The 19,545-nt window shown below is 48.1% G+C and overlaps 1 protein-coding gene across 1 annotated transcript in view; it reads left to right on the top strand.

Moving 5' to 3' along the window:
- Positions 1-221: 221 nt before the first annotated feature.
- CELSR1 (cadherin EGF LAG seven-pass G-type receptor 1) overlaps positions 222-19,545 on the top strand; it is a 173,857-nt gene continuing 154,533 nt past the window's right edge. Inside the window, exon 1 of the mRNA XM_075712916.1 lies at positions 222-3,423. Coding sequence (XP_075569031.1) covers positions 222-3,423 — 3,202 coding nt within the window. The remainder of the gene's footprint in view (positions 3,424-19,545) is intronic.

Here is a 19,545-nt window from a genome sequence, read left to right as displayed (position 1 = left end):
GGAGGAGGAGGAGGAGGAGAGGAGCCATTTTGAACTCACTTCAAAGTTTAAGGTGGAAAAGTTGGAGCTCTCCAGCCCGCTGCCCGGCGGCGGGGACGGAGCCCGGGCGGCGGGGGGGGCCGGGCCGGCGGCCGATGGATGAGGGCGGGCGGGCAGCCCGGCGGGTGGATGGATTGTGCGGCAGCGCTCTGCCCGGCACCGCTGCCCGCTGAGCCCCGGAGATGCTGCGGCTGTCCGCCGCCGCCTGCGTGCCCTGGGCCGCGCTGCTCTGCGCCCTGGCGCCGGCGGGCGGCGGGGAGCTGCGGCCGCCCCGCGCCGCCCCGCTCCTCCACCTGCCCCCGGGGGCCGCGGGGCGCCGCGACGCCGCCGAGCCGCCGGCGCTGCCGCCCGCCGGGCGCCTGAGGGCGGCGGGCGCCGCGCTGCGCCGCGCTCCGCCCGCCGAGCCCCGCGGTGGCGGTGGCGGTGGCGGTGGCGGTGGCGGTGGCGGGCCCTGCCCGCGGCGCGGCCGGCGGAGGGCGGCCGCCGAGCCCCGCGGAGCCGCCGCCGGCTGCGCCCCGCCGGCGGGGGAGGGCGGCGGGCGGCGAGGAGCGCGGCGGGCGCGGAGCCTCAACAGCCCCCCGCAGTTCCAGCTGCCCAGCTACCAGGTGTCCATCCCCGAGAACGAGCCGGCCGGCACGGCGGTCATCGTGCTGCGCGCCCAGGACCCCGACGAGGGGGAGGCTGGCCGGCTGGCCTACTCCATGGAGGCCCTCTTCGACGAGCGCTCCAACGACTACTTCTCCATCGACGCCGAGACGGGCGGCGTGGTCACCGCCCGCAGCCTCGACCGGGAGACGAAGGACACCCACGTGCTGAAGGTGACCGCCTCCGACCACGGCTCCCCGCGCCGCCGCTCAGCCACCACCTATCTGACCGTGACCGTGAGCGACACCAACGACCACGAGCCGGTGTTCGAGCAGCCCGAGTACCGGGAGAGCATCCGCGAGAACCTGGAGGTGGGTTACGAGGTGCTGACCATCCGCGCCACCGACGGCGATGCCCCAGCCAACGCCAACATGCTTTACCGCCTGCTGGAGCCGGGAGCTGGCGACGGCGTCTTCGAGATCGACCCGCGCTCCGGGGTCGTGAGGACCCGAGCCCCGGTGGACCGCGAGGAGGTCTCCGAGTACCACCTGGTGGTGGAAGCCAACGACCAGGGCAAGGATCCAGGACCCCGCAGCGCCACGGCTATGGTGCACATCACCGTCGAGGATGAGAACGACAACTACCCTCAGTTCAGCGAGAAACGCTACCTGGTCCAGGTGCCAGAGGATGCCCCCGTGAACAGCCAGATCCTGCAGGTGCAGGCCACGGATCGGGACCGGGGCAGCAATGCCCAGGTGCACTACAGCATCGTGAGTGGCAACCTGAAAGGCCAGTTCTACATCCACTCCTTCTCCGGTGCCATCGACCTGATCAACCCTCTGGATTATGAGACTCTTCGGGAGTACACGCTCCGGATCAAAGCCCAGGACGGGGGCAGGCCTCCCTTGATCAACTCCAGCGGCATGGTGTCGGTGCAGGTCGTGGACGTGAATGACAACGCCCCCATCTTTGTGAGCACTCCCTTTCAGGCCACGGTGCTGGAGAACGTTCCTCTGGGCTACTCGGTGCTGCACATCCAGGCCGTGGACGCTGACTCCGGGGAGAACGCCCGCCTGGAGTACAAACTCATAGAGATGGCACCCTCCGCCGGAGGTGCCCCTGCAGCAGGTGACTCGGGGTTCCCTTTTCAGATCAACAATAGCACGGGGTGGATCACGGTGGCTGCAGAGCTGGACCGAGAGACTGTGGAGAACTATCACTTTGGGGTGGAAGCCAGGGACCATGGCGTGCCGGTCATGACCTCCTCAGCCAGCGTGTCCATCACTGTCCTGGACGTCAATGACAACAACCCCACCTTCACGGAGAAGGTGTATCACCTCAGACTGAACGAGGACGCGGCTGTGGGCAGCAGTGTCCTGACCCTGACAGCAGTGGACAGGGACGTGAACAGCGTTGTGACTTACCAGATCACCAGTGGCAACACCAGGAACCGTTTTGCCATCACCAGTCAGAGCGGAGGGGGGCTGATCACGCTGGCCTTGCCCCTGGATTACAAGCAGGAAAGGCAGTATGTGCTCACAGTCACCGCCTCTGACGGCACTCGCTTTGACACCGTCCAGGTCTTCATCAACGTCACGGATGCCAACACACACCGCCCGGTCTTCCAGAGCTCCCACTACACAGTGAGCGTCAGCGAGGACAAGCCCATCGGCACCTCCATTGTCACCATCAGTGCCACCGATGAAGACACGGGGGAGAACGCGAGAATCACTTACATTTTGGACGATAACATCCCCCAGTTCCGCATCGACCCTGACACAGGCACCATCACCACCCTGATGGAGCTGGACTATGAGGACCAGGCCTCCTACACGTTGGCCATTACAGCCCATGACAATGGCATCCCCCAGAAATCGGACACCACCTACGTCGAGATCCTCATCCTGGATGCCAATGACAACGCGCCCCGCTTCCTGCGCGACCGCTACCAGGGCTCGGTTTTCGAGGATGTGCCGCTCTCCACCAGCGTCCTGCAGCTGTCTGCCACCGACCGCGACTCGGGCCTCAATGGCCGTCTCCTCTACACGTTCCAAGGTGGTGACGATGGAGACGGAGACTTCTACATCGAACCCACTTCTGGAGTGATACGCACACTGCGCAAGCTGGACCGCGAGAACGTGGCTGTCTACAGCCTGCGGGCCTTTGCTGTGGACAGGGGCAGCCCACCGCTGAAAGCCTCTGTGGATATCCAGGTGACTGTGCTGGACATCAACGACAACCCCCCTGTCTTTGAGAAGGATGAATTTGACATCTTTGTGGAGGAGAACAGCCCCGTGGGCTCTATTGTGGCACGGATCAGTGCAGCTGACCCCGATGAGGGGACCAATGCACAGATCATGTACCAGATCGTAGAGGGGAACATCCCTGAGGTCTTCCAGCTGGACTTGCTCAACGGAGACCTCACGGCCCTGATGGACCTGGATTATGAGAGCCGGACAGAGTACGTGATCGTGGTGCAGGCCACTTCTGCCCCTCTTGTGAGCCGGGCGACAGTGCACATCCGCCTCCTGGATCAGAACGATAACCCGCCCGTGCTGCAGGACTTCCAGATCCTTTTCAACAACTACGTGACCAACAAGTCTAACAGCTTCCCCTCTGGCGTGATTGGCAAGATCCCAGCTCATGATCCCGATGTGTCCGACAGCCTGGCCTACACCTTTGTGCAAGGCAATGAATTAAACTTGCTCCTTTTGGACTCTGCCACTGGGGAACTCAAACTCAGTCGCGATCTGGACAACAACAGACCCCTGGAAGCCCTCATGAAAGTGTCGGTCTCAGGTAAGCAAACGTTCGAGGCTCATAAAGCGCGTAATTCTGCTTCTCAGACCGGTATGGGGGCATGGGCAGAAATAACCCACTGGCAGTTTAGTGCGCAGCTTTCGGTTCCCTGAGGCAGCATTTTATCTGTGAAATTTTTGGAGAGGAACCGCAAAAATGTATCAAGCCCATGTGCTGTGGATTGAAGTGGTGCGTTGCAGTTGTTTAGTAAATAGGGATCACAAGGGTAAATAAATACGAGTGTGCGTGGAAGGTTATATATTCCCTCAGTTGAGGTGGTACCTTGGCTGAAGCTTTTCTGATGTGGTTGCATAAAAGTAATAAATGATGTAACTGGCAAAGATGTGGGGAATGCGCATGTAACGCTGTCTCCCCTCCCTGTTTTTTTCCCCTGTTTAAAAAAACAAGAAAAGTTGAGATTTTTTAGGAACAAAACGTGTTTATTTCCTTCCGCCCACTGGGAGATTTGGCTGGTATTTCCTTAGACCTCGGACCAGTTCTCTGCTGGTGTGGCCTGGGTGGATGTGACGCTGGCGGAGCTGCGCTGGTTTGCACTGCTGGCGCGTGTTCCTGCGGAAAATGGCAATGCTGAAAGCAATGAGTTACGGCTGTGTAATACCTGTGTAACGCTGCTAATTGCACTGGACTTGCTTTCGTAGAGCTAGGGGCAGATACTGGCCAAATACAGCCCCAAAATCAGCGCTGTTGCGGGGAGGGAGAGAAGGGGAGAGGGAGGAGTACCGTACCATTACCCTCCTCAGAGAATTTGTGTCTCTCTGTGTGTGAAGTCTGTTTGATAGCATCCAGGACATAACTGTTATATAAGCACATATGTGCTCTTAGGATATTATTCTTTTTCTGCTTGGTTGCTTGTTTATCATGGATTACTTTTTATGCCTTTAATTGTGGCATCAATCATGCAATGAGTAATTTCCTCTGCAGGTGCCACTCTATAAAGTTTACTGTGGACCTGATCCCATACTTCTGTTGACTTTCAGAGGTTTAACCAGATACGTTCTTCGTGGCCTCTCTCTGCAACCTAAAGCTAATATTTGTATTCTTTCTGCGAAAAATAGCTGAAAGTACTAGGTACATAAGACGACACTTTCAGAGATGCTTCATTTTGGGTGTTTGTATTAAAAAAAAAAAAAAATCAAACTGTGGCCTAATGCTGGCAGAGCTTGTTTTACTGTAAGTAGTCATGGCGTGTAGCAGGGCCTCAGGGGAGCAAGCCGTGCTCTCCCTTGTGTTTGCAGGCCTGAAGTCCTTTTTGCTGCAGGAAAATGAAAGTGATATTAACTGAACTGATTGAATTTACTGCAGTGTATCACCTGACAAGCCACTCCTGTTTCTTCCAAAATGCTGGGGGGCAGCTGATGTGGTAAGGTAGCTCATAAATGCCATTTCCACGTCCTGTGGGGACTTGCAGAAAAAACAGACAGTTGGCTTGTGACCTTAAAGAAGAGCATTTGGATTAAGGTGCAGGTGATTGCGTGGTCATTGTCTGTCTGAACCAGTAGCTCTTTATCTAGTAGCAGAAGATAAGAACTCAACTTGGAGCAAGAAGCTTGGAAAAGACGTTTAGTTAGACTAGATGAGGAGAGCGTTCAGAACAGAAAAATAGATGACATGAACTAGTCCTTTCTCAATCGAATGATTTCCACAGTTTAAGTGAATGAAATCTCAGGTAGGAATGGAGACCTCTGTTTTCTTAAGTAACAAGAGCGTGATCCTTCCAGCATTGTTTCCATGTTTGCTGAAAGTGTGAACTTTGAAACTCTGCTGTGATGTTGATCAAAACTGGCTGTCCGCTGCATGTCTTGAGATATTTGAAAGATTAAAGCTTTTTATGGGTAGGATTTTAAAATAATTTTGACAAGCACTGAACTGCATTTGACGTTAATTTGGAGAAGTCTGCTGTTTGGAAATTGAAAGGGCCAAGTTTGGCAGCGTGTGATTGTGTCCAGGAAAGTCTCACCTGCCTGCTTTCTCGGGTTTATCTGATGAAGTCTTTAAAAAAAAGACAGAGAAGAAGCTCAGGCAGAAGTACTCCACAGGGTTATCTCTAAGTGTTGCAAATCATCTGCTAAAATGACCTGCCAGTTAACTGAAAAACGTGTCTATGGAGTAGCCATTAACCTCTCAACCCAGACAAACACAAAGTCCTGCCCTACTCACAGCTGTTCTTCAGGTCAGGGAAGGATTGGAGCTCTTTATGAACTTGAGGAATTTGATCTATATATGAGTCGGAAGTAACACTGCTGCTATAAAAATCTTATTTCTGTCTAGTGATGTGTTGTGCTGTGGAGGCATGTGAGCACGTGTGAAGCTAGTGAGGAGCCGCGCTACTCCATTACGTTAGTTTAAGGCTTTGATACTTGGCTAAAAGCAGCATTTTTTCGTTTGATTTGGGGATTATTCAAATAAGCACAGTAATTTTGGCCTTCTGCGTATAAACGAAGCCTTGAGAGTCATGAAAACCAAGCAAAGAAAGATAACAGATTTTGTAAAACCTGAGAACAGCACGCTCGGCGTTCAGAACTTACCCTAACAGTGCAAACATGGTCAGAAGCTACGTGGGACGGTGGGCAGCCCTGGGCAGGCTCGGTGCGTGCGTGGCTCTGCCTTCGCCCTGGTGCCGCGGTACCTGCTCGGCTGTGCCCCCGCAGCCGGTAAGGAACCCACCCAAGCCGAGGAGGGAAGAATGTGGGTGGTGTGGATATTAGCATTTTGCTTTGGATCGGGAGGGAGCTTTTGAAGTCAATCTCTTTTGAAGTGAATCTCTCTGGGTGCCCTTCTGCCCATGCCTGTTGCAGGGAGCTGTCTGAGTGAACAAACTGGACCCCTTTTGAGTGAAACTAATCCAGGTGTGCTGCAGGGGTGCCCCAAGGAGTCCCTTAAAAAGACACATTCTCCTTTTTCCATTCTACCTTCAAGACTTTCCTACAGAAAAGCAGAGCTTGGTTTTATATTCCCATGCCTGCACATCGCATCATTAGGTTTATGTTGTTTTAACAACTGGGGTGAAGCCTGGACCCTGCTGAAATCCTGCCCTTGCTTTCCAGGGGGTCAGAATTTTACTCTGGGCTTCTGAAACAGGTGGTCAAGTGTTGATCAGTTTGTGATTTCTTAGTGTTATTACTAAATATATGGCTTAAATTGACAGGTTCATTAAAAAATTATTTTTTGTCCACAGTGATGTTGACTGTAACATCAAATTAGGATTTATCTGGTCAAAAAAAGGGTTAAACGTTGCTCAAGTCACATTGCATTCTCCCATGTTAAACATTATACCGGGGTCCCCGCTGGTGCTGGGGGGGAAGGCTGGTGCTAGCTTCAACTTCGCACAAACGTTGCACAAGTTTGCCTGGGTATCACATTGCAACGCTGCTGGCACCTGCTCGGCTGTGCTGCCACAAGTAGTCCCACTTATCATCAACGACAGCTCGCTGGGACGCAATAGATGTGTGCGCAGACTCCTTTGGGAACCCAGCCTAATTCACCAGTGCCGACAAACCCCAACCTGGCTGTATGCTACAGCTTTCGAGTGGACCAGATAAATGCAAACTATGATGGTATAACATAGAATTTTGGGAAGGTAGTGCTCCTCAGGAGAGCTGGTTTCCACAGTGAGGGATAGACACCCAAGCATTTTTGAGAGCGTGCAAGCTTAAGTATCGCCTTTTGCATTTCTTTGGCTTTTAATCTCCAGTGGCATTTAGTGACGTTATTGACTATCAGCAAATACAAATTGAGATAGAGCTCATTTGTGCTGCAGTAAACTTGGGATTTTTACTCAAACCTTGTTAAAGGATCTTCGTTGTTATTGTAATTTAAAAGTCATTATGCTAATGGTCCTGGATCTCCAGCTCTGTGCCTTCTCCATACAAATGTAACAGAAGATGGAATACTTTGGTTTAGCCTTTCTAATAGAAGGGTAAGGCCACAGCTGTGCCTGAGATGCAAGGCATTGGGGGGTTATCTCTGTGTGTGTGTGTGTGAAGAAGATTTGCGGTTAAAGGGAAAAAAGACATTGGAGGGAAAAGCATCTCCGTAAGCACAGGGGCCCTTTGGGCACGGAGGGTGAGTGCGGGGCGACTGCTTGGGATGCGGGCCGGGCACCTCGGCAGCGTTGCGGTGCGCCCTGGCCTTGTGCCCCCGCCTTTGGGGAGCGGGGCGGATGGGGCTGCTGGGGCCTTGTGAGTTTTGGGGGGGGCAGATCTGCAGGGCAACCGGTTCTTTTGGGGGCGATGCTTCTGGTTGCTTGCAAAGACTTGTTTTCAGGGTCAGCGAGGGGCAGTTAGCACCAGAACTGCTCTCTGTGGCCCCCTCCCAAGGGAAATACATTCCTGCACATGGCTGTGGTGGGATCCCTGTGGGTTATACAATTAGGAGAGGATGGAAACGGCCAGGCGGAGGCTTCTCTCTCCCTCCTTCCAGGTGGGAGGAGGTGTGTCCATGTGTCGTGTGGCTGCAGGGCTTTTGCACGCTCGTGTTCCCGGGGACTTTGGGCTCTTGCACTTCATGCGTGCATCCTGCACTACTAGGAGAGAAAGCAGCAGCTCAAAGGTTGCAAAGACCAGGGAGGCAACGACGAGGGGCGTCCTTTAGAAAGATGGTGTGATACTGCGAGCTGCGGGACTGCAGCCCGGGTTGTTACTTGGTGTACTAAGTGGAGCTGAAGTGAAGGATGACCCATAATGGTTAGTAGCAGTGGTTTTGAACAGTTATGTTTATTTTCCTAAAATAGCAAAGCAAGAATAGTGCCCATCATTTTAAAGTTAGGGTAGCTCCTGGATCTGCTGAGGCTACCTAAATCCTTTATTGCATCCATATAGGTTCTATATTCTATGCTACTCCATAGGTGAGATGCATTTTAGATGCGTGTCCCTCCAGCCTGCAGGAATTTGACTTGCCCTCTTCAGCTGTATGATCTGTTCCAGCTGACAAAAACCTGTGGCTGCCTTTTTGCTTTTGTATGTGCTTCCTTCCCCTTCATCCCTGGATTTCATAGGAGTGGTGTATTTTTGTTTCAAAAGACAGGAAAACGTCTATGGCTACAAGAGGAAAATATTTAGTGGAAGGCTGACTGACAAAATAACCTTTTACTGAGATAAAAGCTATCTTCTGCATGGAAATAAATAAAATAGGGAGTTATTTACAGCTCAAGCTACTGTAAATAAGCAATTTCTTTGCTGAAATAGTTATCCCCAGTAATAAAAAACAGAAATGTTTACCACAGCACACTTCGGAAAGTAAATGAGATGTTTTATTTCAGATAAAAGCTATTTTGTCAGTCAGCTTCTTTCAGAAAATGCTACTGTACAACATAGCTGTCGCTAAAAATGTGTCTTTCTCCCTGGTTCTGTCTGTCTGCAGTGCAGGCTGTATATTCCCATTTTTTGTTACAGAGTTTTTAACAAGATGCTTTTACCTTACTATGTCTTGGTGGTTGAAGCATACACAGGTGGCACTTCTTAACCTCATCCCACAAAGTGAAACTTTGAACCATAAATACTACAGGTCACAATCCGTTCCTGGAGAAAAAAAAAAAAAATAGTGTGTATCAAAGCCCTACATAAACCCAAACTCAGCAATGCTGTTTAAAAACCCCAGGGCATGTTTGTATTTGCAGCATCTTCTTGTTAAGATTTCTGTACAAGCTGTTGGGCTGCCTTGATTGAGAGGGTATAAGAAATGGCGTATTAAGGTTGCAGGGGATTTGGCTGGTTTTGTACACACTTTGTTCAGTGTAGTAATATTTTTTTTTTAATTACCTAAATGTTGATGCTTTTCTCAGTGATTTCTGGGAAAGAGGGAGACTTTAGGATAACAAGGAGGAGGTATAAGAAGAATGAGACTGAAGATGTGAGAGGGAAAAAGATCTCCTAGGCTTTACTTGATAATCAAATCCCAAGGGATAGAAATTAAATTTAGAGAAGCATGATGGTGGGATTGCCTGGAAAACTTTTTTCCCCTATTTTCAAATGATTTGCAAATGGGGAGATAGTTGTAATAACCATTTTTAAATTGGATTAGCAATTGTTTTATGGTTTTTTATTACTTTTTAAGCTTCAGGGTGTATTAATGAATTGGTTTCCTTGGCGTATTCCCTTGTGATTTGCTTCCCTCTTACAAGTCACTGAAGTGCTCTTACTTCTGACTTGCGCTTGCGGGTTGGGAAGAATCCTCTTTTGTTCTGTTGTTCTGGTCGCACGTTTTGTTGCACTTCAGAATTGGTTTAGGCTGGAGTTGTGAAGCCTGCTGCAGACTGCCAAATACAGAATAAACATCAAATTGTTGTCTATGGTAATGACAATAGAACCCTTTGTTTAGAATACAGGAACAGTTTTCTAGGTTTGGATGTTAGGATGGTAGTAAATCTGCAATAGAATTAGTGGTGGGGGAAGTAGGTGATGTGAAGCAGTGGGATTTTATAGTTCATTACATTCCAAGCGCTACCTGAGGAAGTGGCTGGCTGCTGATAAAGTGTATAATTTTACATTTACTCATTGAACGGTCCATTTTCCTTCAGCATATATACTTAGTATCTTCAAACTCCCTTTCATTGTTGACTCCCATCTTTGAGCTGAGCGGATTTTCTCAGACATCCCGTGACTAAGGAAAGTAAAGCTGGGTTTTAAAGGACGACATTAGGTGAAGGTAGGTAGCGTGCTCGCCACTGTTCCGATAGGGCTCTTACTAGCGGGACCCTTAACAGACACTTGGGTGGGAACCCAGGCATCCTCACATTTCCACCAGTCTGGTCAGAGCGTGACCAGCATCTTCAAGGAAGGGTTGGGGAGACTTATTCGTGGTGTCCTGCCTCCTCCTCGGGGTGTGCTGCAGGTCTGCCAGACGCCCCTGCAGCTGATGGATTGTCTCCAGCATTTTGGCTGGCTGGGTGCTCAGGGTTCATGGGTTCAGGGGCATGCGATAGCATGCAACACCTATGATGGTGTTTACAGTTCAGCAAGATGTGTAGCTGCTGCATACGTTGGCATAGCTGAGCTCGCTTTCATCTGGTTATTTTGGGTACAGACAGCAATGACTGCACCGTAGCACGGCTTCGGCTTGTGATGTCGCTGGGCCCCTCGATTCCCTCGTGGGTCAGGTGAGACTGATACAAAGACTGTGGGAATGTGACCACTCGAAAAGTTGGGAGCAGAATTACTTTCTGGGCAGGAAACAAGCAAACATGAAGGAGAAACTTCTTCTAAACCAATGTGCTACAAATACCTTTTCAGTATTTAGCAGCGTAGGCAGCTCTACCTGTAACACTCATGCATGGAAGATGAGTAAGGGGAGGATCAAATGTCAGACACAAGATCTACCCTCTCCGTCCCTTCTCCCTCCCTTTTATAAGCCCTCAGGATTTAGACTCGCTACTTTTGAGTGCTTGAGATAACAACCCAACTTACCTGCTTACCTCAGTATTGCTTAATTTACAGGATTTGGGCAACTGTCTCTCTTGGCTTCCTTTGGCATACTGACATTGTTTCAAAAAATATCTACAGGGAGTCTCGAGGAAATGTAGGAGGATTAGAAGAGCTGAAGATACTCAGATCAGATCTTTTGGGCAGTCTTCCATGCTACAGTCTTTCTGCCCTGGTTTCTGCAGGAATTATGATATTTTTAGGTTAAGTAGTACCCTAGCTACTCTGACATTGACTTTGCCATTTAAGAAACAAGCATGGTAGTGCTGTCTTCTATGAATGATAGGCTTTTTTGTTGTCTGCTCCTTTTTTTTAGACTCTTTGGCCAAAAGATTGCATAAATAAGAGTACAGAACGTGTTGACAATGGGCTCAGTTCTTCAAAGCCTTGTTCACAGTGGTTGTCCAGTTGAAAGGAAGAACATCTGAGACCTGATTAAATTCAGTTCTGCCACTTTGCGTTTCTGTGACAATTTTATTGTTTTTCCCCCCAGTGCAGCTCTTTTTCCACTGTTGAAAAACACCAAACTATTTATAGATGTAACACAAGTTTCCAAAAGGGGCAGGATGTAATCTTCATGGAAAATTTTGAAATCTGCCGTGGAGCGATCTCTTGTTTGTTTGGTGTGGATTTGCCTAACACCTTTTTTTGTAAGACTGGGGTGCATACACTTCAGTTGAGATTTTGTTGCAACGTGTTGATTTTGTTGGATTGAAACAGCGTAATCAAAGGTACAGCTTGGCTCTTATGGTCAGATTTGTATCACCTACCATGATCTTCCCAAGAAATCAGGTATCTCTTCAAAGGTGGTCATGTAGGGTGCAGCCATGATTGGTTGATTAACAGGAGGGCTACTGGCTGGAGATGCCCATCTCACCCCACTGATTAAGGAGGGAACATAAATGACTGACTTGGGCTAATTGCCTTGTTGTTAGGTGGCTAAAGTTCAGTGGGATGAACCCACCCTGAATGTGTGTGCCAGGACGGAAGGGTTTGTTTTCTTTTGTAGTGATGATTGTACTTATTTCTGTTACAGCAAACTACCTGTAGTAACAGGCTTAGCAGACTGGATGGAGAGGATGGGGGAGGGTGTAATTGGCAAACAGGAAAATGTTTTGCCATGAATAATGTTAGAAGATACTTTAAATATTGTCAGGAGTTTGAGTGAATGAAGGGGGAAAATATGCTTTTATGGGGATTTGGCATTCAACAAAGAAATAAAATTTTAAAATACTTCAGAAAGATGATATTTGCACTTGAAAAAAAAGCAATTGGACAGAAAAGTAGGATTTGCTGGAGAGAAAGGAAAACTTTTGGACTTTGTTTCAACAAGTTGTTAATGGTGCTAAGCTGTAACCGCCTCCGTATTTATTCCAGTATTTACACTTGACAAGCACAAAAAAAGCAAATAAATGAAACGGTAAACCTGCAATAAATCCTCAGGGGACCACATAATAAACATAGACATGTTACGCTTATCAAATACAAAGGAAAGTAATCTGTTTTCAACACCATTGCCAAATGCATGAAAGATGCTACATGCCGTCAGGTCTCCAGCACTTCTGGAAATGACGTATCTGGTCAAAATACTTCAGCGCTTTTTGAAGGAGGGAGAAGGAGAGGCCATCGTTAACAGCTGTTGTCAACACGGCATCTCCTGCCTGCTGTGGAGTCTGTGGACTAGGTCCAGCTTCAGGGAGAAGCAAAAGCATCTGGACCCCACCAAAAGGGGCAAAGCAGGGACTATATGATCAGATTTGAGTTTCACGGACATGATGGCCAGCAGCTAGCAGTCTGTCTTTGCTGTTACATCCCAACAGGCTCTTAGGTTTGGAAGCAAATGTACTCAAGGTGATTGTCTGTAGCTGCCATGCCACTGGAGCACGCATCATGGGTACAAAGAGCTGCTGGATCGGTTGGGTTTCCTCCTTCCTTTCACTAGCTCCAGATCAGACTCCTTGACCCTGTTCAAAACTGATGTTAGCAAGTCATTGAGTTTATTGGATTGAATTTCTGTCATAGCACTTCTGGACTTTCCAGGAATCAGCCCAGCCCAGCCTGTCATTTACTTGTGTGCTTGCAGCGATGTTCATGTTGGGTCTGATTCTAAAGGAGACATCCTTAGACATCCAAGCTGTGATTTTTATTTTTATTTTAAAAATTTATTTCTTTATTTAGCTGTCTGAATTTAGTTTAAATCATGTAAAAGCTGTCCCACAGTAGTGCATGGTTGCCAGCCACCAGACACCACAGGCAGAGCTGAGCAGGGCTAGGAAGAGGTGTTTGGCACCTTTCACAGCTTCGGTCTAGCGGAGGACTCGTATCTAACCATCAAATGCCACAGCGCCTCACTTCTAGGTGCCTGTTCCCTGCAGCGGTATCCTGTTTTAGGCAGTGGAGTGTCCTGTAAAGTGGCAGTACTTGAAATACCATCCTGCTACAGCTTGGGCACTTCACTCAGCATAGCGATCAGGACACTTAGCGAGGGCAGAGGTGGGCTGGGCTCCAGCCCTTGATCTCAAAGCTCTTACTGTGCTATACATTAAAGAGGAGCCAAATAAGGTACAGAAGCCGTTGTGGGACTCATGTTTCCCATCTCTTAGGTAAGTGCCATAAGCTACAGGGTCATGCTCACACTTGCAGGGCGCCAGAGAGGAGACTCTCTGGCTCACATTGATGTATGTGGGCACCTCCGCTTCAGTTGAGCAGCAGCGTGGGCAGTCTGGCTTTGACCCTCAGCTGCTGGATTTTGTTTAGGCCATAATAAGAGCTGGATCATGAACCAGGGCCGCGTCAAGACTAGGTCAGTTTTGGCTGTAGCCAGGGACTCAGCTCTTCGCACCTGGGAACTCAAAGGTAGAATAAACAAGAACCCCAGGGCTTTCCAGGGAGTATTTTCCTATTCATCAGAGCCGATTTGTTTGTCTTCTGGCTTTAACTATTTGTAAATGTATTTTGCTTTTATGTGGAGCGGCCCCCAGGTGGGCTAAAGGGTCAGTTATGGAAGGATTCACAGGCTCAGACTTAAATTACGCTGCTAAATATCCAGAGTTCAACCCATCTTCACCTACTGTTTAATCCTCTTTCTCACTGCAGTTTGCCATGATGATAGACTTGCTAGTAATTATCAACATGTTGCCGCTCGTCGCTTGGATCCTGTGGCTTTTCCCGCAGCGTGCTCGTTGACGCTACAGCTAGCCGACACTGTTCTGACACATACAGTAAAGGTCTCTTGGCAGCAATGACTGGGTTGAACTATCCCGTTGGTTGACTCGCTTTCCCTTCTCACGGGGTGTATTTCTGATGTTGGCCTCCTTTTATTGACACAGTGTAATTTAGCAATGTGTGCTCTGCATGATGAGCTCTCCATCTGGCAGATAATTGCCTGCTAGTTTAAATCCCATCTTAACTTCAGTTTCTTGAGATCATGAAACCTGCTGGTGCCTTTGGGTTGGTTTTGCAGACTGTTTGCAAAAGGATTCGTTATGAGCTAAAGCGATGTGGGCAGATTTCTGTGAGTTTTTTGGAATGTTAGGTAACACAGGTTAACTTTTAGGTCCTGCTTACTAAGCTACCCAACATTATTCTGCATTAAGTTTGGCAATCTAACACTTGAGTTTGTTGACCAAGCTGCTGACAGCAGGCGCTGGTTGTTTGCACTGGTTATGCAAAGTGGGAACCCTGGGTACATTTTAGGACCTGGTGGATGTTGAAAGGTTGTTACACAAAACACGCTGGTGTTCCTCTTTCCTTCTTGCTTACCTTCTTCTCCCCTCTCCCTTCACATTCATCGGATCTGTTTGCTGTGGGCTGTTTTGCAGCAAGGTGCTGCGTCTGCGCAGTTTGCCTGCTGCAAGTTTGTACAGGGCCGTGCACAGCAGAGACCTCATGGGGGCTGCTTTTGTAATACCTGCTGTAAATTATTAGGATAACCACCAGACATCGACTGACCAACAGCCCCGTGAGATAGCCAGATACAGGCGGCGCTGGGGACTGCCCCAGGCGCAGCCGATGGTGCGTCCGGCAGGCGCTGGGAGCCGGCTGGCACCTGCCCACCAGGCACAGTGCTTGCCAGCGGTGTGGTAGCACCCTTTCTCACTGCCTTCCCTCTTGCCTTTGGGGAGGCCAGGCAGGTTTCTCATCCACCCCTCGTCCTTTTCTGACCACTGTGCTGTTACTTGCTATTAGGTGGGTGCGTTGGCCCAAGGCGAGGGGCAGGGATGCCCTGTGAGATGCTCCCAGTGAACCGGTGATAGCCACTGCATCGTCCATGCAGCCTTCATACTTCCAGTGTCCATTTTGGGGTTGGGACCTCAGTGGTGCTGGCTGTTGGGTGCAGCTTCCAGCCACAATCCTTGACCCAGTCCTTGCACAGGGTCTCAGGGGCCATGGCATGAGGTGGTGACGGTCCCACAGGGGTTTTGCTGCCCAGAACAGGCAGTCGCAGGACGCTGTGGCCAACCTCATGTCGCAGGGCACACTGCACACTGAGTGTTGGTGCTTGTCATCTTTGCAGTCTGTGGGAGCAACACCTGTACACAGGAACCGTGAATTTGGCCCAGTTTGAGTATAAATGGTGACTTTGGGTTTTTTCTTGTCCCTTGTGGCAAGTTGCAGTCACCTTGACTGGCTGGTTCCTTTGTGCACTGTCCCCGTTATGGGTCAGCTAATAGCGGTGTCTGAGACTTTGTTCAGCGTTAAAAAGCTTTAAACTAAGACATTCCTATTTACTACGAACAGCACTGATGGACATGACCAATTAATGACAATAAACCCAGGTGAGAACTGAGAGACGAGGATATTTTTTATTTTGTGTGCAGTGAACTTGCTTGTTTTATATGAATGACTTCTACAAACTTTTGTATGATGTGCTTTTAAAATATGTCCCTTGCCAAATGGTTGGGGATTTCTTAAGATGAGACGACTGATTCACTCCTTGGCTCAGCCAGTGTGCATCAGTCTGCGCTGAAGCCGAGGTGCTGAGATGATCAGGTAAAATTACATGAATTCTTCACGCTGCCGGTAGCAGTTGAGCATCCATCCCTTTTTTTTTTCCTGGGGGAAAGTCCTCCAGGAGAGGCCGTTTCGCCTGCTCTGAGGTGGTGCCAGTGACTCCCTGGGTTTTCGCTCTGCGCCTCCTTGATCAGACTTTAGCTGTCAAAAGATCCCATTGCTCTTTTCAAGGTCTAAAGGGAAAGTAAAGTGACAACTTTGATGGCCAATTTGAAAGCTTTCTCAGACTAGGAAGTGTCCCATGCGCTCTACACATCCCATACTGGTCATGTAGGATGGCATTTTACTGGTTTAGTGCTGCATGAAGTTGGGATATTGTGCATTTTCACGTATTTAAATGAACTTGTATAAATGACTAATGATAAGAAAAGACTAGTTAAATTTTATTCCTGTGTTGAAACTGAATTTTAAAGCGACCGGTCTGAGATTTCAGCAGTTGTGAAATTTGCAGTGTTGTTCTTTGCACTGTAGAGCCTTTGTGCTTACTGCTGTAGTCATATTACACGACATTGCCTAACACCTGGCAAGGCGTATTCTTGGCTCATTCAGCAGGTAAGGCTCCCTCAGGGTCACTGAATCCCTCCAAGTACTCAGCAGAGAGCTCAGCTTGATGATTTTATGGCCATGCATTTGCGTTCGCGTTTCCAGTGCCTCTTCCTTTTTGCAGTACTTTTCCCTTTTACCATACGGTGAGTGTTAAAAGCAGGGCTCTGACTAGTTTTGTGACCAGTGTCATCCCTCATTGCTTCCCACTCCTGGCAGTTGGCAGCTAATTTGCTGGTGGCCCGTCCTGGGGATGGGTTTTTTGCTGTTGAACACCGGCTCCATCCTCATGGTGTGGTGGGAGAGGCTGACCGGTGTAGGCACCTTGCAGAGATGCTCAAGTCCCGGGGCAGGGGCTCGAGCTCACAGCTGAGAGCTGGTCCTCTAGCAAATGAGATGCTGATCCATTAGAGCTTCAGGGTCATTTAATCACTTTTGGAAGGCACAATAGTTAATAATCCCACACTAAGAAACTGCCACTGCTTCTGCTCCTTATTAGACATCTTAATTTCTTTTCCATTTCTGTTCTTAGGCATTTTGGAGCATTTAATTTTCTCTACAATAATTTATGAGTCACGAAATCTCTTGGAACAGGTTAGCCTCTGATTGACAGCGTTTCAGCACCTCTTGCATTTCGTGTTGGATCATGTGTTGCTGCTTGTTTAGAGGCAATGCTGCCGCTTCCCAGAGGAAGGCAATATACTGTTACCTGGGTGTGATGTGCCAGGACCACGCTGCCCTCTCTTTGGAGACAGGCCCTCCACCTGCTTAGGTAGTATTTAAAGTGCTTGTCAAATACTGGGATGGAAAATGATTCCATTTTCTGAAACTGCAGTATTTGGGTGACTGGCTTTTCTTGTCCAGCCACTGTCTGTGTTTGAGTTGGTTCAGAAAGATGGAAGCAACAGACCAGCTGAGCAATGTGTTGGTGCATGGGCTTCCACTGCAGGGATTTGTTTAGTGGGATGGGTTTATTAAAGAAAGTGAGATATTACATGCTGTTGTACAAGGCTCTGCGAATATCTCATCTCTGTACTATTCTGATAGTCCCTAGTCAAGAATAGTTAATTTGTATTGTAAAGAGGACAAGTTGGGGAACAGAGAATTTGTTTGACTGGAGGTATCATTTACGGTAGAAGATTGCATGTTTCATATTGCAAAATGAAAACCAGTGAGGACTATGATTGCTACCTACCTCTCTGAAATACTTGATTGCTACCTACCTCTCTGAAGTACTTATGGAAAACAAAGTTAAGAGCAGGGCAGTTTAAAGGAAAAAATCTGTAAGTGAACTGACTCTCATTAAATTCAGGTGGGATGCTAGAAGGCAGTTTGAAACCTTTAGGGAAGCAAATTTCTGGAACAACCTCTCTGTGAAGGGATCCAAAGAAGTGTGGCTGGGTTTAAGATGCAGCTTGATAAATTAATGAACGCTTGATAGTTTATGAGTGGTATTATGTATATACAACACACTTCCTTGAGAAGCTTCCTTGAATAGAAAATTGAACTTGATGGTGGGAAAATTATTTCCCATTCTCTTTTTGCTGCAGAAATTAAACACGCACATTAACAAATTGTAAATGCATTAGCCCTTTGAACTGCCTGAGTTTGTGTAAGTTGTTGTGTGTTGATAACAGCATTGCTATCTTCTCCTAAACTTGGTATCAAAAGAAGATAATCCACAAGGCAGCATGGATCAGCAGATAAATGAATGGGGCTGGAAGTTATTCACAAATGTCACAGGCTGCAAGTTGCAGCAAATCTGAGCCAATCTTGCTTCTGGCTGTTATAGTCCTTCCCTTCCGCCACCTATATGACCTTGTGCTGGGCTGTTTCCATGCTCCAAGTTGCTAAAAAGCCAACCTCCCATTAAAAAAAAAAACAAAACAAACTTCTGACTTAGCATGAAGAAACAGCTCAGTCCATCAAAAGAGTATCAGAGACAGTGCAAGGGAGGATGAAAGTTGATAAAGTGAAACTGCCAATAGAAAACAAACAAACAAAAAACTTCTGACTTAGTGTGAAGAAACAGTTCAGTGCAGTGTGAGATGAGTGCCAGTGCAGAGGAGAGGGACTGTGGCAGCCAGCCCTTAGATTAGCTTAGGGCTGCCATGCATTTGCAACCAAAGCCTGAAGCAAAATATTCATTTTTGTTGGGGTTTTTTTAGGTAGAATTTTTATTACCTTGTGCTGGAACAGTTCAGCATGGTTGGACAGGTACCAGGGATGGTGTAAAAGAGGAGGCAATAATTCGGTGGGTTTAGGCTCTGCCCTTGGCTTGGTGGGTCCTCTGCTGCTTCTTCTCAGAGGAGATTATATAAATTTGCCTATGTTTGCATTTTATTCCTGCTGGAAGGTAGAAAGTCTCTAGAAAGTCCTTTCAATATATGAGAAGGATATGCTGTCCCTCCCTTAGGCCTGTGTGACCACATTGACTCAAAGAAAGGGGAGAACTCGTTCCAGTGCTCTGCGCGCAATACTCAGCACCTAACCCACATAGGCAAGTGTGTCAGCGCTCGCCGCTCTCTTCTGTGGGTACAGAACTCCCAGCTTTCGTTCGTGTGAAGTTATGCCACCCAGAAGTTCTACAGCTTGAACCTACCACAGATTTTGTGATGCCAAATGCAGCTGCATTGTGCTAACATGAAAACCGTAGGAGATTGTAAACATGTTTAAAAACACCTGTCTTGGAAGCACACAGAGTGCAAGAAAACATTGTAATGAATGAATGCAAAAATAAACAACTGAATTAATCTTAGTTCTTCATTCCCTGTAGATTGCTGTCTTTCTAGGTTTGTTAATAAAAAAAAATAAAAATTTTGATTAAAAAAGGTAAGAAATTATCTGGTAGTAAGGATTTTGTATTGAGAAAGTGTATGTATTTATGAGCTCTGGCTTAGTCCTTTGAATTATGTAGGCACTACTGTAACCGATAAGTGAATGCTGATAAACCTGTTAATATTTCAAGGACTCTTTGCAACTATAGGGGAGCAGTTGGTAACTATCACATTCTTTTGCATTGCAGGACAGGTTTTTTATTTGCTATCTTAATGGTGTTATATACATACAATTTTTTCGAGCTCTGTTCACCTTGTCTCACAGTAGCTCCTTGGCAAGTAGCCTCATGAAC

The sequence above is a fragment of the Pelecanus crispus genome, chromosome 1 (assembly GCF_030463565.1).
Source record: "Pelecanus crispus isolate bPelCri1 chromosome 1, bPelCri1.pri, whole genome shotgun sequence".
Taxonomy (NCBI): Eukaryota; Metazoa; Chordata; class Aves; order Pelecaniformes; family Pelecanidae; genus Pelecanus; species Pelecanus crispus.
The sequence above is the reverse complement of the archived record's forward strand: the minus strand, read 5'-3'. Positions and strand labels throughout refer to the sequence as shown.